The 19,299-nt window shown below is 40.8% G+C and overlaps 1 protein-coding gene across 1 annotated transcript; it reads right to left on the reverse strand.

Annotated features, from left to right (window-relative positions):
• Window positions 1-859: 859 nt before the first annotated feature.
• On the reverse strand, window positions 860-17,089 carry LOC105380211 (nucleolar GTP-binding protein 1). The gene is made up of 15 exons (XM_048633409.1): window positions 16,929-17,089; window positions 16,674-16,826; window positions 15,789-15,910; window positions 14,402-14,537; window positions 13,289-13,390; window positions 11,838-11,930; window positions 10,857-11,006; window positions 9,839-9,996; window positions 8,746-8,887; window positions 7,729-7,879; window positions 5,884-5,993; window positions 3,767-3,885; window positions 3,012-3,145; window positions 1,856-2,016; window positions 860-1,248 (listed from the first exon to the last, which is right to left on the reverse strand). Exons 1-15 carry the CDS (start codon window positions 16,974-16,976, stop codon window positions 1,093-1,095), a joined length of 1,935 nt encoding a protein of 644 aa, XP_048489366.1. The 5' UTR covers window positions 16,977-17,089; the 3' UTR covers window positions 860-1,092.
• Between the last annotated feature and the right edge of the window lie 2,210 nt (window positions 17,090-19,299).

Genomic DNA, 19,299 nt, shown 5'->3' on the forward strand with positions numbered 1-19,299 from the left:
AAGCGGTAAGTGCCATATCTGTCGAAGTATGGTAAGCTATGGCAGAATAGGCATTATTAGCAGTCATATTTAGGGTAGCAGCAAGCCTGGATGTCGCAAAAGCTGAGATAAGCTTTCAGTTGGTCTAGGAATTTATAATCTCGTTTCTGTAGTAGATGGACAAGCTAAACAGAATGTGTTCAACTGTCTCATCCACCTCCTGTTCTACATTATGGAGTAGTTGGTTTCCTAATATTTAATTATGCAACGTTGTACAGTTCTCAATCCTACCATTATTGACATATTATTATTACTACGGGACAGGTTGAGTAAGTAGTTGAGTTTATAGTTAAATGATAAAAACATTAATATTTTGTACAACTTCTTTATTAGATACATAAAATCTCCCTTCTCATCACGAATACATAGCATGAATGAACACAGTATATGAATACTAATAGTAAACATTCAAATTTCGTTTTCTCGGCCAATCTATTGATGACATACCTAATTGACCGAAGTAAGTAGTTTTTCGGTCTAAATTGAAAATTATAACATCAACTTAAGTTTAAATATAATAGTCCACAAAAAAGTAATTATTGTTATTGAAATAGTAACAAAATTCGGACCTTTATGTCTTTAATATTATGTGTTTGACTTGAATTCTTATAGTTTTACGTCGATTTTCATCTTAAATCTACTAAAAAACTCTTATCATCTCGTAAATGTATGCAATTTAATTCTTCCAAGCGTTAACAATCGATGATAGCGTATAACAATCGATGTTGAACCACCTTAACTTTGTCATCACTATCATCTCCACAATATCTCCTGTTATCTCCACATATCGTCGTTTTACTGCTAACAGCAATTAAATCACAAAAAGACCTTTAAAACTGTTTTCACAGATGACAGGGCCTAAGAACTTAAATGTATTTACACATGTGCAAAACTTAAGAATGCAATAAATGATTTATAAAAAATACGAGAAGTATCGTTCTGACAAGTCCTTTTAAGTAAAAATTTCGAGTTACGTAATTGCTTTTCGCAGCATAGCGACGATATCTTCCTCCACATATCTCCCGTCATCTCCCAACACCTCTCTCTCTCTCTCTATCTCCGGTCGGTCTTGCCGACGCCCCGCTTGCCGGCGAACAGATGCTTCGGCATCTTGGTGCCGATGAAGCGATCGGCCTCTCCCTTGAGACCCATCTTCTTGGTCTTCTTCGCGATGGCCACGTGCGCCATGTTCTTAGCTCGCCGCGCCATCTGGTGGTGGAGAAACATATTAAAGTTAGTCATTTGTTAACATTGTAAAGTTATAATTTAAAACTAGATGGAGTGTTGGCAAAAGAAACCGTCAAACACCCCACTTCTACCACTTTTGAATTAGATCGGTTAGAAGATTTGTGACTTGGTTGTTATGAGGATGAACTCTGTTTCTGTATGTGACACACCATCTTGTTCATCATCATCATCAGCCTATAACAGTCCACTGCTGGACGCAGGTCTCTCCCAAAGCACGCCCCTGGATGCGATGTATAACATCTTGTTCATATATCGTTATAATCTAACCCCCAAATTCATAGAGCTTTTTGACACTTTACAATAGGTTTAAAATTGCCGTTATGATATACGAATTTCAACTTTTTGACTAACGTAAAGAGTCAAAACTCGTGTGTTTCAAAGACAATTTTAACCTTGTTGTAAATTTACAATACAGTCTATGAATTTGAGGGTAAGCATAGAGCACAAGTCAACACTCACAGTAGTATCCTTAACCCCTTGCTCGTCCCTGGCCACACAACGATTGTTTACCTTTTGTGCCAAGTAAGGACAAATGGATTATAAGTATAGAGCACAAATCAACACTCACAGTAGTATCCTTAACCCCTTGCTCGTCCCTGGCGGGGCGGCTCACAGACCGCGCCCGCCCGTCGTCCATCTTGGCTCGCTTGTTGGCGACGCCGGATGCCGAGCGAGAGCGCGCCCGCCGCCGGGTGAAGTGGGCGTCTTTGGTCTCTGACATGTCCACGCCTGGGGGGAAAGAAGGTAAATTATTTGTATTGTTATTTGCGTACGTGGTACTGGAAAAGGTTTTGGAATTGTTAAATGTAGCAACAGTAGGGTACAGTGCGGTCCAAACAATTTGAATGTTCCTGAAGTTGGCTGTGCTTTCTTAACTAACCAACTGTCAATCTTTGAAACAATGAATAGGCGGTTTGTTAGTTTGACAAAAGCACAAATGTGAGGCAATCGTAGGCAACATCAGGAACATTCAAGTTGTTTGGACCGAACTGAAAATAGATAAGTAAACTATTTAAGTGCTAGTATTAGTACTATTGTACTGTAGTGACCTTTTGATGAAGTTATATCTGTACAAGACATGGGTAATGCACAGTCTGACATTAGTAATTCAGTGTGCGACCATATGTCTGACTGAGGGACGATGTCGGCCGCACTATGACTGAGACGAGACATTTTGTCATGTTCAGCTTCGATAGGGCCAGTTAAAAATATGCTCAGAGAATAAAGTGGGTGGGAGATGCATAAATTTATCTTTTAAAAAAATTATTATTCTGTTCTCTTTTGAATATGTCTAGCACAGCTGACATTAGAAAACTTAATAAATAGAGCTTGTGTGTGTCTACACACGAATTAAATTACATATTATACTTAGCATTAATATCTATTGATATATTCATAGTAGCATTGTATATCCTTTCAATACACCCAGTTCCTCCATTTCATACCTTCGCCTCGTAGTAGAGCGCTCTCTGCCGCGCGCGCACGTGGTGCATGCTCACAACTTACTAATACAGGCTACAATTACGACTATAGACTAATCTGATTGGTTCATAAAGGTAAGCATCCACCTTTCGCATCGCACGCAACAGACGCATCGCATTCAGTTTTCTTTGTATAGATTCACACAACTTCGTCCACTCTATCGACGCCGTTTCTTCATACATTTATGACAATCGATAGATGGATGCTTACGTTACATACGTCTGTAGATCCTCCCAACTCACCCAATTTCTCCATCTCATCCCGCAACCTAGTAGTAGACCGCTCACGGCCGCGCGCGCGCGTGGTCCGCGGCATCACCGGCTTGGTGGACTGCTTGGTGAGGCGAGACTCGTCCTTGAGCACCGCCTTCTTGTTGCTGGGGGTGTGACGGGTGAGGGGTTAATGTGGGAGCGGTTGAGGGGTTAATGTGTGGGCGGTTGAGGGGTTAATAGGTAATATTATTATGCATAAAAAATCTTCATAAACATACACTGAAATTCATATACCGTATTGTAAATTTACAACAAGTAAAAATTTACGTTTAAACAAACGAATTTCGATTCTTTACATCAGTCAAAAAGTTGAAATTCGTATGTTACAACGTCAATTTTAAACCTAATTTAAAGTGTCAAAAATCTCTAGGCTCTAAAATATATGCGGGTGCGTTGTTTTGCGGAGCAGTTTGATGACAGAGTAAATCTAATGTCTAGGTCTAACTTGTTCAGGATGCGAACTGATTTGAATGATCTGTATTTGAAGTTGTCTGTATCTGAAGTTTGCTAATCACTTGAAAATGTGAACTAGTTTAAAAAACGAGCGCTTTCTATCTGAGTCTCTGAGAGACCCACGTGGGCCGACAGTGTTGTTATACGCACCGTATCTGTCTATCGAGGTCCTAAACTCCCTACTGTCCAACTGACTCAGGCGGGCCGAGTTACCTACACGGTACCTTGGACGGACAATAGGTTATCAGTTATAACAGTGTTGTTATACGCACCGGATCTGCCTGGCCAGCTCCCGGATCTCCTTCATGGTTTCATCCAACTCTATCTTGGGCACGGCGTACATGCCCGCCTCTTCACGGAGCTCTTCATCCTTCTCCAGTTCTGCTAGTTTCTGTCAAAGGAAAGAAGAGTTTAAACAGATACAAAAAATCATTTAAAACAACCAACTTCGGCAAAAGGTGTCATGCTCAGCATGTGCTGCGAATAATAGGATCCTTTTTTTGTGGCTTTTATTTTATAATGTACTACGGACAGAGCTATGGAAAGATTAAAGGACTTGTTTAAGCTTGTTTCCAAAATTAATATATTACAACCAATTCCTAAATCCTAATTATTCTTAAGTTTGTAATGAATATACATCTTTCTTTTCCTTCTATTACATTTCAATAGAAGATATATTTGTACAAGACATGGGTAATGCACAGTCTGACACTGGTAGTTCAGTGTGCGACCATATGTCTGACTGAGGGATTATATCGGCCACAGTATGACTGATACTACATATAGATTATGTAGCTCAGCTTCGATAGGGCCATTATTCAGTAAAGTAAGTTAAAGAAAATAGTATTTATGAACTAATTTTGCTTTACACTTTATGATATGACTGCCAATTCCAATTTAATATTAAATAATAGGTATTTGATGTTCCATTTTTTTAATTTATTTAACAAATTTAATCCTAAAACAATGTAGTTGAAAACATCTTTTAAGCATGCAATGCCTGTGCCAGGTAATGCCATATTCCATAATATGTAATGCTTTTGTAGCGACACATGTTTTAGTCACGTTTTGTTTTGTAAGCATTTCCAGTAGCGATCAATGCGCGGACGCTAGTCGTCTCGCGCCCGTCACTTAGAACACACTTAAGAAAATGTAATTTGGTTCAGTAAATAGTTTGGCCTCAAGAATCCTGCATTCGTCATTTACCACAACCTCGTAGTCATCCCACTTGTAACCCGACATGTAACCCTAAATTGGTGACCTCCGACAAACTGAACACGCAACCTTCGGAAGAAACGATGGAGTCAGCACGGCGATGACGCGGCGCAGCATGGAACGGCGTGGACGAGACGGCTCCCCCAGCAGGGCCATGGGGTAACAGGCGACAACACATGAAGAAATTATAATCATCACCTACTGGAAGTGCATCACCCCTTCACAAATTTTTGTAACACAACGCAGAAGTAATTAGCGTATCGAAGCATCTCAAGTCAGGACCTGGACGAGCGGAACACATAGAAGGTGCGATTGCGCGTCCACGACGGCAGGTCAACGGGCGGTAATCGGCGCTTCTGAAGTTAGCGAGTTTGGGCGGTTTCCTCGCTGCGAGGCTGCCGAGCTGGAGCATAGTGGACTGGTCACCCACGTGGAGGCTCACTCGAGGGTCCTCATGGAAGTTCCCGCCAGGATGGATGAGAGATGCAACGAAAGAAGCTATTTTTAGATCGGAAATTCCCACATGGTTCAATCACACACGAGGTCGGATTCGCAGAACCGAGGTAGCAGCGTTCATCTTGCACGGTCAGCGGAATGTGATAAGCGCGTCGCGAGTGAACAGAGTGCTACGTAGTTATACCGAGTGGTTTATTGTGTGAGATTTATAAGTTTGATTTGTTAATTTTGTATCAGTATTGAAATGTAATTTAGTGATTTCTGTTTTGTTTGATATTGTATGTTTCAAGTTTAAAGCTCCGTAAGAGAGGCTTTTGTAACATAGGTATTACGTATTGTACTTGAAAATTTTTGACAAAAATTTTGAAAAACGGGGGAAGTTATGTAGCGACACATGTTTTAGTCACGTTTTGTTTTGTAAGCATTTCCAGTAGCGATCAATGCGCGGACGCTAGTCGTCTCGCGCCCGTCACTTAGAACACACTTAAGAAAATGTAATTTGGTTCAGTAAATAGTTTGGCCTCAAGAATCCTGCATTCGTCATTTACCACAACCTCGTAGTCATCCCACTTGTAACCCGACATGTAACCCTAAACTATAAAAGAGCGGGCTATGGCCAAAACATAAAATTTTCATAAAAATCATATATTTTTTATCAATTGTTTATAATATTAAGTAAATACTGCGCAATAGTCATCTCACGTGAACGGTACTGTACCTCGAATATCTCCGGGTCGATGTAGTCCGCGATGTTGTGTCCCTCCCAGAACTCGGGGATGGGGTCGTGCCGCTCCTCCTCGGCTATCTCCACGTAGTTCTTTTGGAGGTCTGTGGAGGTAAGGGGGAGGTGAGTTAGTTAACAAATATAAACATAAACATAACATCATTGTGCAATAAAACTTAGCTTAAATGGTGACGCCCTGACTCCTAAACTAGGAGCACCTGTATGTCAGGATGCAGTGCCTTCCCTTATGATATGAGGTATACAGGGTGTTGCAAAAAGGGTACACTAAGCCGAAACCTACATGTGCAGCATGGTATATCTAAGCCCAAAACTGAAATCAGAATTTGAAAATTCGCGAAAAAATTTTATATTTTTCCATAGTAAAAAGTCACGTGACCAATAAAGCACGCCACTGGATACGATCTATAGCTTTCCGCATCCAAGCATTACCAGTCACCTTTCAGCTACCTACCACCTGAGTACGAATGCACAGCGAAAGGCGCGTGGCTCGCTCTGGCTACCCCTTACAGGTTTGTAAGTATGTATGATGACTATGTAGTATATAACTTACCAAGCACATAATCGTCTCCCTGCTCCAGCTCAATATGCCGCTCAACCCACTCTCGTCTCTTGACGCCGGGCGGCGGCGCGGTGGGCGGGCGGGTATTATATACCACGCGCTCTTATAGTGAAGGAAACTATCGCCTTCGTGATATTCTATCTATGCCATCGTGAGGAAACCTGCATCCGTCTATATCCTAAACTCACGACCTATCTTCTTCAGCCTATAGCTGTCTACTGCTGGACGTGAGCTTAACCTAAAGCACACCATTGGATGCGATCTTTAGCTTTCCGCATCCAATCATTACCAGTTATCTATCCTGAGCCACGACCTCTTATATGAGTACAAATGAACAGCAAATAGCGCGTGGCTCGCTTGCAAATCACATCTAACTACGGATTACACTCGTTTACCTAATGTATCTGTTTTATATATCACAGTAATAACATACCAAGCACATAATCGTCTCCCTGCTCCAGCTCAATATGCCGTTCCACCCTCTCCCTCCTCTTGACGCCGGGCGGCGGCGCGGTGGGCGGGCGGCTACAGTATACCACGCGCTCTTATAGTGAAGGAAACTATCGTGAGGAAACCTGTATCCATCTGTATTCTATGCTCAACACCTATCTAGCAGTCCATTGCTGGACGTAGGCATCTCCCAAAGTAAGATTGGATGTGTTCTCCTCCTTTCGCATCTATCCGGAGCCACTGAATGCGATCTATAGCTTTCCACATCCAAGCATTACCTTTCAGCTACCTACCACCTGAGTACGAATGTACAGCGAAAGGCGTGTGGCTCGCTCTGGCTACCCCTTACAGGTTTATTAGTATGTATGATGACTATGTAGTATATAACAACTCACCCAGCACATAATCATCTCCCTGCTCCAGCTCTATATGCCGTTCCACCCTCTCTCTCCTCTTGACGCCGGGCGGCGGCGCGGTGGGCGGGCGGATACATTACACTACGCGCTCTTACAGTGAAGGAAAACATTGCGAGGAAACACGCATCCATCTATATTATATGCTCGCGACCTATCTAGCAATCCACTGCTGGACGTAGGCCTCTCCTAGAGCACGCCACTGGATGCGATCTATAGCTTATCGCATCCAACCATAACCAGCCACCTTTTGGCTATGTCGTCATCTAATCTATCTGGAGCCACAACCTATCACGTGAGCGAAAAGCGGGTGACTTCTTCCGAGTCACCTCTGACTACTCCTTCTGCTACAGACGTTTACCTAATTATGTAAGTTTTATATCATTTATAACTCACCAAGCACATAATCGTCTCCCTGCTCCAACTCAATATGCCGTTCCACCCTCTCTCGTCTCTTGACGCCGGGCGGCGGCGCGGTGGGCGGGCGGGCGCGGGAGTCTCTGGGCGTGGGCATGGAGACGTGCAGGCGGTTGAGGATGCCGTCCACCTGTGAATAGGGGGAGAATGGGGGGGTTTAGAGGTTGGAATACAATTTCTTGGCACATTAAGAGTATTAGGATAGTGGGGGGAATAGGGGGGTAAGTTATAGTTATATATTACAGAACAGCAGAGCTAACAGAAATATTTGTAAACGATTTGATGGCGTGAACCGGCATAATCTATGCTGGGCAGGGATCCACCGATGAAAAGCTTTCAACCAATTAAATCACTACTACTCATTCTCTGTATGATTCTAGATAGGTAGAACCGGTGCAGTCTATAATCGGTAGGGAGTGAGTGAAACGCTTTTAACCGACGAAATCGAAGCGAAACGAGGGATTTATGTGTGTTTTACCTGTATGTGTGTGTGTAGATTCGTTTGTTTGCTTGTATCTCCGGAACTACTTACCGGAATTTGACAAATGAGGTATCTTTAGAACCACCTTCTTAATCTCCTGGTTATAGCTATGTGGCGTTACGATCTAATGAATAGAGCGCCATCTACAGGGTGTAATGTAAAGTCGTATTTTTATTTTTCAGAATGACTCCTTCTCTCACCTCATTTCCGCTCCTTTCCATTAAGCAACACCCCTGTAGAAGCCATGGTTCTTTTAGCAACGTCCTGTAGATGTATAAGCCATGGTTTACCTTCTTAGGGCCAGTTTTTTGATCCCTAGTTAACTCAACCATTGGTCAAAAATGGCTACCAATAGTTAAAAACCAACGAAATTCGTATGCAGATGTCATGCTTGACACGTGATTTGACTAATGGTTAAAGTTGACCATGGATCAAAAAACTGGGCCTTAGTCCGCAGTTTCCTGGTAATATTCTATGTCACAAATGAATATAGAACCTTCTAGAGCTAGGTTTACCTTCTTAGTCCTCATCTTCTCCGTGACTCGGTGGCCCAGCAGGCGCTCGCAGGCCTCTATCTTCACCTCCTGCACGCCTTCCTCGCTAACCGTGGACATGCGCATCACTGGCACGGAGACTAGTTCCGAGTTCGAGTCCGCACTGGGAACAATAGGAAATTATACATCTTCTATCGTCTAAGCCTTAAGCACTAGCATTTACTTTTTCAACATCACTAAAGGTTAACTGGTAGAGAATGCTACTAGCATTAAGTTCGCCTTTACCAATTTTGTTTGTGCAATAAAGAATTTAATAAAAATAAATATAATATTAACACTCACGGCTCGTACAGTTAAATTCAGGATAGTTGACCAAAGTAGCGGCCGCCTCACTGAGGTTGATGATTCTTTTTAATTGAAAGCTTCCCTAATATTAATATAGAATCCTACTAATATTAAAGGCTTCAGTGAAGGAGCGGTGGTAGCTCAGTTGGGTAAGCGCCCGTTTCTCACGCCAGAGATGCGGGTTCGATCCCGGCGCTGACATGTACCAATGAGTTCTTTTAACTTTAGTACAATGTATACCATCGCTCTTACGGTAAAGGAAAACATCGTGAGGAAACCTGCATATCTAGATCTATACCTTGTTTCACGTAGAAAGACATCTGATACAAACAAAAACTACCCTTATTCGAATGTAATAAGGGTTCTGTCAGATGTCTTTCCCCGTGAAACAAGGTATAGCACATCTAGATATGTGAACCCACCAACCCGCAGTGGACCAGCGTGGTGGGAAATGGTCCAAGCTTAGGAAGGCAGTTTAGACCTTGGGCATATGCACAACGGTTCCATTCGAGAGAGCCAGGTGCAGGTACTGTTACCCCCACACAGAATAGAATAGAAAGGCTTCAGTTTGTGAGTGTGTATGTTTGTTACTTCTTCACATCAAAACCGATGAACCGATTATAACGAAATTTGGTATGGATTTAGCTGACACCCTGGATTAACTAACACATAGGCTATTTTTTATCGCGGTATTCCCACGGGAAAACTTTTTAAGGCGAAGCGAAGCTCGCGGGAACAGCTTGTTATAAAATAAAACAACCATACTAACTTGACAACATTCCCAGTCCGGCACTTCTCCTCAAGTTGCTCCAGTAATATCCTCTTCTCCTCGGGCAGGTCTTCAGGCTTGACCACGTCCATCTTGTTGAGCACCAGCAGCAGAGGTTTGTTGGCGAAGAGGGGCTTGATGCTCTCGAATAGGGATATCTGGGGGGGTTTAAAATGAAATATTTAATACTCGACGTAAAATTGTGCAATTATTTAATTTGTCGATTGTCAATGAAAAAAAATGTGGAACTGGGAATCTATATTACTGCTACACATGTTTAAGAAAAGTGTTTAGAATGGTGTTTGATAGATTTATAATTACACTATTTGGCAGATTTATAAGGCATTTGACAGCGCTAAGCAGGATTGAGATGTATGGCCTCGCTTCGCTCGGCTCTCTTTACACTTTAGGGACTCCCGGTTAGCTATGTGCTGCCTCGCTTCGCTCGGCACTTGGTTTAGAAACTAGGTTTTAGAAAATACAGGGTCGGTATGAATGAGGGTTATAAAATGCCAGCTAAATATATGTATATTGCCTCGCTTCGCTCGGCTCTCAAGGGTTTAGGAATGCGGGGTTGGTTTATATGGCCTCGCTTCGCTCGGCTCTTTGTGATTTTGAAAGTGCCAGTTAAGTTTGTATTGCCTCGCTTCCTCGGTTCCCTATATTATAAACTTCAGGGTATGCAGGATTGAGATGTATGGCCTCGCTTCGCTCGGCCCTTTACACTTTAGGGAATCCCGGTTAGGTTTGCGCTGAGGAAAGGCATCGCTACAAAAAGACAGCATTGCTGTGGCTCTATATCTTTCTAACGTTGCCTGGAAGACACTAAAACCCCCTACAGTTGCCTGGAAGACACTGACCTGCTGTGGAGAGCAGAACTGGATTCTTTGCACAGTTTCGTTTCTAAAGAGTGTTGCAAAGGCATCACTACAAAAGACACCATTGCCGAGGCTCTATATCCTTCTAAGGTTGCCTGGAAGACACTTTGTCCTTCTTAGGTTGCCTGTAAGACACTGACCTGCTCCTGCAGCGTGTGTCCGCACAGCTCGCTGGGGTCCAGCACGTACAGCACGGCGGCACGCAGGTGGGCCAGCGCCGTCACCGCCTGCATCTCGATCACGTTGCGCTCCTCCAGCGGGTGATCCAGGATTCCAGGCGTGTCTATCACCTGGGGGGTGAAAGATTAGTATTCTTTATTTGTGTACAAACAAGATAGAGTTAAGCGACTTATAGTAACACGTAAAAATACATTTAAAGCGACATCTCCTATCAACACAACGAACAACCTTGCTGGATGGAAGGATTTTTGATCAGAATATACGGAAATTCACCTTTTATTTTTTGTAATTTTACAATTAACCAAGACACCCGTAAACAGGTTTATATGGGGGAACCTGAATCTCAATTCACATAATAGTTTAAAAATGATTGGTACAGATACAATAAATGTAGAAATTGGGTAAACCAGACGTACACTCCGCGCTTGTCATCATTATGCTGTCTTTGTCAATGTCAAGTCAATCTTTTTATTTAAGACATTAAATTACTTGTTATTTATATGGTCACAACAAGATAGTGTTAGTTTAGGATATGAGGACCCTAGTAGAGACTGAATAAATAAAACGACTGGTTATTACGTGGATCTCACAACTTTTTACGGTTGAGTATCGAGACTTGGATTTCTACAAGTTCTGTTTTTGATGGCATTAATATAACACACACACACGCACTCACGCCTTGTACTAATGTACTCCCTTGAGGGGTAGGCAGAGGTGCATTGCTGCACCCACTTTTCGCCAGAGTGTTATGTTAGTCCCAATGTAATAGGGGGCGGGCCTATTGCCATTTTACGGGCACATCCAAGACCTGAGAACAAATATCTGTGTTTAAACAAATATCTGCCACAGCCGGGAATCGAACCCGGGACCATCGGCTCAGTAGTCAGGGTCACTAACCACTACGCCATTCGGTCGTGGCATTAATATTTTGATTGGCTCACCTGCCAGCGCAGGTACTTGTAGTCGGTGTGTCCCACGTACAGACTCTTGGTGGTGAACGCGTAGGGCTGCACTTCCACATCGGCGCGGGTTATCTGTAATTGAACAACAACATATAAATGATTACAAGTTTAATTCTGCAATCTGAAGTGGCAATGGGCTGGCCGAATAAAGAGAGTTTTCGAGTACAGAAACTAATAGTCTATATTAATTTGTTTGCTACATGAGTACTGAGTATGTCTCTTACACATTTCCGATATTAACAGAGTGAGATGGGTCAATGTTAGGACCAATAGGCAACGCAGTAAATCAATTTCAATACTAGTTTATAAAAAAAAATACTGTAGATATTCTAAATCAAAATGAGGACCGGACAGAATGGTCCAAGAACCAATAACGACATGACAGTCAGTCATGTCATTAGAAAGGTATATACTATCGGTCTTATTCATAAAAAGTTACGGGAGACCTATAGGCCTGCTATAAGCAAATGTCAAAAAAACTTTATTCATAAACGATCAATAGCGCTAAAGAACTCTCCAACTGATTCGTAAAACCTTGATATGCTAAAGTTGGCTGGACCCTACTATACACCTTCCGTAAGCCTCCTCTTGTACAAAAACATGGCGGCCGGTCAACAGCTGTTCTGCTTTATTGACGATTTGACATTTGTTGTGAGTTAATATTTGCTGAAAATAAGTTGCCATGGTAACGTAAAAATTTAATTTTTTTTTTGTGGGTTTTGGCTTGGCCAACTGCGCCTTTAAGCCAACGTAAACTTTTTTAAGTGCCGCGCCGTGGCTAACATAGATAATAGAGATTGATAAATGAATGAAAGTTTTCGCTATTTTTGTTTATGGTTTCGTCGGACCGGCAACTTAATAGGGTAAATGTCAAAATGTTTGGTCTGTGAAATCTATTAGCATCACTATAGTTACTGAAGGTTTACGGAACTATTATGAATAGAGATTTTTACGAAACCTCAAATAGGCTTAATGTGTTCCGTAACTATTGAGCTCAGTAAACCTACTTTAAGGTTTTTTTATGAATAAGACCGTATGTATATAAAAAAAAAAAAAAAAAAAACACGCACTCACGCCTTGTACTAATGTACTCCCTTGCGGGGTAGGCAGAGGTGCATTGCTGCACCCACTTTTCGCCAGAGTGTATGTTAGTCCCAATGTAATAGGGGGCGGGCCTATTGCCATTTTACGGGCACATCCAAGACCCGAGAACAAATATCTGTGTTTAAACAAATATCTGCCCCGGCCGGGAATCGAACCCGGGACCATCGGCTCAGTAGTCAGGGTCACTAACCACTACGCCATTCGGTCGTCTATGTATATACTATAATAATTTATAAAGGAAATCATCCCAAATCCCTCTGTGAAAAAAGTTATACCCTTTTCGCAACTCCCTGTATACCAGTTTAGCAACACCCTGTATATCTGACCTTGTTGATGAAGCTGCTCTTGCCGACGTTGGGGAAGCCGCAGATGATGAGCGTGCGCGTGTACGGGTCGATGGAGGGGAGACGGGCCAAGTGCTGGCGGACCTGAGGAGAAATAAGAAAAAAATTGTTAGACACGTTTCTCTCAACACCACTGCTCATTCAGTATGAATGCAGTATACAGTATATGTAGGTACTTGGTAAAAAAGGTAAACATTCTTATGTCCGTTTTCACCAAATCCTAAACAGTCACCTTACTAACAGTTCCCTAAGCTAAGAGACTCCTTAAATCCAACGTAAATTAATTTTCAACAAGCTAATGCCCATTTTCACCAAGACTCCTCAAGATCTCCTAAGCGTAATAGTTTTCACCACTAACAAACTGTCACTTGAATCCTTTGGGAGCTTCTTAAATTTAGGGAGTGGAATTTCGGGCTCTTAAAGTTAAGTGACAGTTTTTTAGGGTTCCGTAGCCAAAATGGCAAAAACGGAACCCTTATAGTTTCGTCATGTCCGTCTGTCCGTCTGTCACAGCCGATTTACTCGGAAACTATAAGTACTACAGTGATGAAATTTGATGGGAATATGTGTTGTATGAACCGCTACAAAAATATGATACTAAATAGTAAAAAAAAGAATTGGGGGTGGGGCCCCCCATACATGTAACTGAGGGATGAAATTTTTTTTTTCGATGTACATACCCGTGTGGGGTATCAATGGAAAGGTCTTTTAAAATGATATAAAGTTTTCTAAAAAACATTTTTCTTAAAGTGAACGGTTTTTGAGATATCAGCTCTCAAAGTCGTAAAAAGTATGTCCCCCCCCCTCTATTTTTATAACTACGGGGTATAAAATTCTAAAAAAAATAGAGGTGATGCATGCTAATTAACTCTTTCAACGATTTTTGGTTTGATCAAAGTATCTCTTATAGTTTTTGAGATAGGTTGATTTAACTGTAATTTGCTACGGAACCCTTTGTGCGCGAGCCCGACTCGCACTTGGCCGGTTTTTTGTAAATTATAACTGGTATTTTTTGGTATCTTTTGCAATATATCTTCTTTCATTCTCATCTCTCACTCAATCTTCCCTACCATTATGTTCTGTTCATTCACATACTTGTTCCAGATAGGCCAAGTTAGCGGCCTGTCTCTTCATGATGGTGGCCATGCGTCCCAGCGCGGCTCGCTTCAGCTGCTTGCAGCGGTACAGCGAGTCCCCGTACTTGAGCAGACGGACATAGTCTTTGGAGACACTGCGGAGAAGAGAATAGTACATTAGTTGAAATGGTTATTAATATTTAACTCATTATTGCACAAAAAAGGAAATAAATGAATACGACCTTTTGAGGGCTTGCAACCTTGGATGGTAGATTGACTAAAACAATAGAGATTGGTGGCACTGTACTTTATTAGAAGTAAGTTTTTTTTTACTGTTCCTGTTTGACTCACATTATTATGCTAGGGTTATTAACCAAAGTGCCGATTTCAGCTGAAACTCGAGGTAGATAAAACAGCTTATCAACTTTGTATTGACCACTCCAAAGCTTCACATTTCTCCAAGCTATAAGAGCCCTACTGGCTCGCTTGTTATGTTAGTATTAGTACACTAATAGTGAACCACATATTTAAAAAAACACAACATGATTTATTTATGATTCAACACTTTTAAAATGTACGTGACAAGGACAATGCACCCCAGATAGACTAACATCTGTGTACGGCCATTGACAAATTCATTAATATCAGCCATAATTTGTTGGAAAGACACAGAACATGTGGCTCTGGTCAGCTTGCTTCAGGCTCTAAGATGGGAATAGGTGCTAGGCAGGTACTGGTAGGAATAATACTGTAAGAACATATAAGTTTGAACTCATTGCTTTAGTCAAAAACTCAGATTTTGTCTTCTGCAAACCTCTGGCAAAATTACAGGTTGGTTCTGTAAAGTACCTACAACTAAGACATCTATATATAAAGGAGTCTACACACCAAACCCGCCGACCCGCCGACACAGCCCGGCGGCATGGTGTCGGCGACTTTGTTTCAAGAATCATGTCGGCGACTCGTACCCGCGCGTGCAAGTCGGCGGCATGGCCGGCGACTTGCGTACGCGCACGCTCAGTTGCCCGCCGACACTCCACCTTCGTACACACTACAATCACTAACTAAAAAAGTTGCGACACAGCCCCATGACACATGTTGGCGGGTTGGCGGGTTTGGGTCGCCGACACCAAGCCGCCGGGCTGTGTCGGCGGGTTTGGTGTGTAGACTCCTTAAAACTGATGATGAATGGCCTATGCTTATGCTTTAAAATGTTGCCATGGCATTGAAAGGGAATTTTTAATGCTGTAACATTTTAAAGCATAGCTATTTATGTCATATTTCTGTAACATTTGCCTTAATGGCTGTCTCTCAAATATTGTGTCAACAAACTTCTGATAAAACAGTTTTAAACCACCAATGTAAAATGAGGAGTGTTATGTGGTAGTCAGTAGACAAAAACTCACTTGTCAATGAGATGGCGTGCGGTGTTGAGCTGGCCGAGACCCAGCTTGTAGTGGTCCTTGTCATACAGCACGTTCATGAGGTCCGCATAGAATGGGTGCACATCATCCAGCTTCGGGAACTCCTGAAATGTTAAAATAATAATAATAAAGGTTATTCTGTAGCACCACACTGTAAACTAATAATAAAAGTTATGAAATTTTGTGAACTTAAAATTGTTTATCACCATTTTTTTAAGTATTGCTAATGTAATTTGACAATATTATGTAACTGTTTAGTTTTAAGTTTACATAATTATTCAGTAGCACCACACTGTAAAGTAATGATAAAAGTTATTAAATTTTGTGAACTTAAAATTGTTTATCCCCATCCCCTTCTACAAGAAGCCTTATGACACTCAGTTCGTTGGATCTAGAGGCTGAAATGAAAACTTGCTCACTGCAGTATGGCTATGCATAACTCATAATAAGTTTCTCTAGTTTTGGCCATCATTATAACAAAGGAGAACTATCTATTGTAAATATAGCTTTGTTTTAAGTCTCTAAATGATTATCAATTTATCAATATGTTGCTGAAGTTTAGCATAGCTCTTATCTTGTGTGTATGTAATAATAATAATTCTAAGATGCGTAGTTGAAATTAATAATTAATAACATAGAACAGCTGACCGTATACACTTGGAAACATAATTTTGGAGTTGTTATAGATAGATAGAGTACTGTTTAATTGTACACCAAGAAATAATTATCAATTTTACATAGACACTTAACTAGGGTACATAAGGCGGTCTTATCGCATATAGCAATCACTTCCAGACAACCTTTGGATGGATGGACTAGAGATATGAAGGTTATAAATATAAAAACATATGGGATTTGTATAATTACCTGAATAATGCGGGAGAGACGGTCGTGGAAGTTCTGTTGTGTGAATTTAACTTTTCTGATGTAAAACCCTCGTATCCTGGAGATTTTGTAATGCTTGTGGACCACCGTCGGAGTCTTCCGCTGGGTCTTCGATAGCATAATATCTATAAAGTCCTGAAAACAAATTACGTTCATGAAAAACATTCATAATTGTTTATAGGTTATGAAACATTATGTACGAAAACTTTGTTGTAGGATAGCAAAATCTGTAATTACCTTGGCTGTGGGGACCACCGCTATCTTTTTGAAGTTGTACAAACTCATTTTGGTTTATATTGTTATTGTTTTCACGTAAAATAAAGAACTCGACATGAGTTCATACCACACGTAAACACACGTGCGATTTAAAAGAACTGTCAAAATCAAATGTCTAATCAACAAAAGTCATTCCTCAAAAAAAGGAAAAGACTGTTCGTCCAGAAACATTAGATAAGAGAGAAACAAACTTTAACCATAAATGAGTTACAGTGAAACTATAAAGTCCTGAAATTAAATGAGGGCACTGCTATCTTTCATGTAGCATCCCTATATAGCGAAACATAACTGACTTTGATACTTGAAATTTTGCCTGTGAACTTCCTACCTATTTCTGTATTTTAAAAACAACTTAATACCATCCACAAAAAAGCTCTTATTAAAGCTAGAAGGTGTTAAAATGAAGGTGAAACAAATACATATTTATTTAGATAACGTTATTAACTACAACTGTATAAAATATCCGGATTTGCTGACGACGGGCAAACATAGTAAAATCATCAATTTCTCTTTTAGACGGCCTGTTCTGTTTCTTCCAGGAGTTAGAAATATTCCATTATAGAGCCCGCTTTCGCAATACGCCGGACAGTACTGTCCAATACCCCTATAAAATAAAATAAAACATGCTTATTTGAAACTAACCTTAAATTAAGAGAAACAGAGTTACAGAATGTGAATGTAGTAAGGAAACAAAAAATATAACTTCAAGTATCAAAATATTATGGTTTGACTCAACTTAAACCAGATAAAACCTACAACCAGTGATATGTAAACAATGTTCGACTTGGGCTCCAAACCTAGGTTTATCGATAAATGAAGCGTTGGCACTAGTAAAATATGAATTATTACAATTTGTACGATGTTACATACCCTTCATAGACGCTGTACGAGCGTAAACATCCTCCAAATTCGACAAAATGTGTCCAGCTTAATGTTCAGCTAATCATTGTATAAAAACTCGATAAATAACTTCCCTAGCTTGACTACGTATATTTTTCTTCGTCTTCCTAATTGCAACCATGCGTAAATGGTTGCTTTTATCTAGATTATGCTTATAATCAATAAGAAAATTCAAATAACAGCCAACCACCAATGAGCCGTTTTCCTTGACAGCTGTCAGTTGAGCTTTTGGGTAAGCCGATAGATGGCGTGAAAACGCAGTGTACCAACTGTCATAAATTACATAGAGAGCAAAGAGTACTAAACTCAGAATAAGAACTCACTAGTTGTGATTAAATGTCGGGTGGTAGCGCGAGCCATCCTTCCGAGGCTCAGACTGCATGTGGCTTGGGATAGTGCTAAGTATTCTGTGAATAGTTCTACCCGCGCCGTCACGTAGTGTTCTTTTCTCTATGCGCGCCGTTTGAACGAGTGCTGCGTGCGAGAACTGATTTTCTATTTTTATTAATTGTATGATCCTAAATAAGATCCCAAAGAAATACTTACAAGACAAGATGAGAATGTGTGCCGTCGCAACTTGTAAAAATAAAGGACATCATAAATTTCCAAATGCTGAAAGCCAGGCGCAACAATGGATTAAGGCGACTCGGATAAATGTGCGAAAAATTGATTGGAAACTGCGAAAACATTCATGGTTGTGTTCGGATCATTTCATACCAAGTGATTTTCATTCACGTAAGTAAGTTAAATCATTCGCGGTAATGTAAATTAACCATTGTTACATAACATGATATATTATGTAGGTACCTACCTATCTAACATAAGCACTCAAACAGGTAGGTAGAGTTGCCCAACATGACCCACCAAGTCAGGGATTAAATTCATTAAAAAGGATTTGAGCTGCATGTAGGTACTTATAGCTTATATCTCAAGTGCACTAACTGTATAGTATCAAGGGAGGCGGAGCAGATAGCTCAACTACAACTCAATTAATACAGGAGAAACACAAGGAAACTGAGAAAACTTGAAAAGAACGGCTGTACGCACAATCGCACTGAACGCTGAAGCAACAGTGACATCGACATCATAGAGAAAATAATACTACAATTCTACCTACCTACGTCACTTTCACATTTCGTTAGCCTCACAGAATAACATATTGTGATCTGAGTGTGTTCTGAGGGTTTGAAAGTTGGTACAACCCCAGACAACGCCATCTATTTCTCCAAAAAGGAACTTTTTTTTTTTTTTAACAAACGCCTCATTGCCATAAACAATTGTTATGACTTTTATGTTTCTTTTCTAATGGTGCCAGGCTCCAGAAAATTTTAGTTCCTCAAACATTAATTTCATGAATTAATAGTTTCACTGTACCTACTGAATTCCTTATGAAGTATGTAGCTAAAAACTATAATCCTACGGGGAGTTAGCT

This window comes from Plutella xylostella, chromosome 2 (assembly GCF_932276165.1).
Source record: "Plutella xylostella chromosome 2, ilPluXylo3.1, whole genome shotgun sequence".
Taxonomy (NCBI): Eukaryota; Metazoa; Arthropoda; class Insecta; order Lepidoptera; family Plutellidae; genus Plutella; species Plutella xylostella.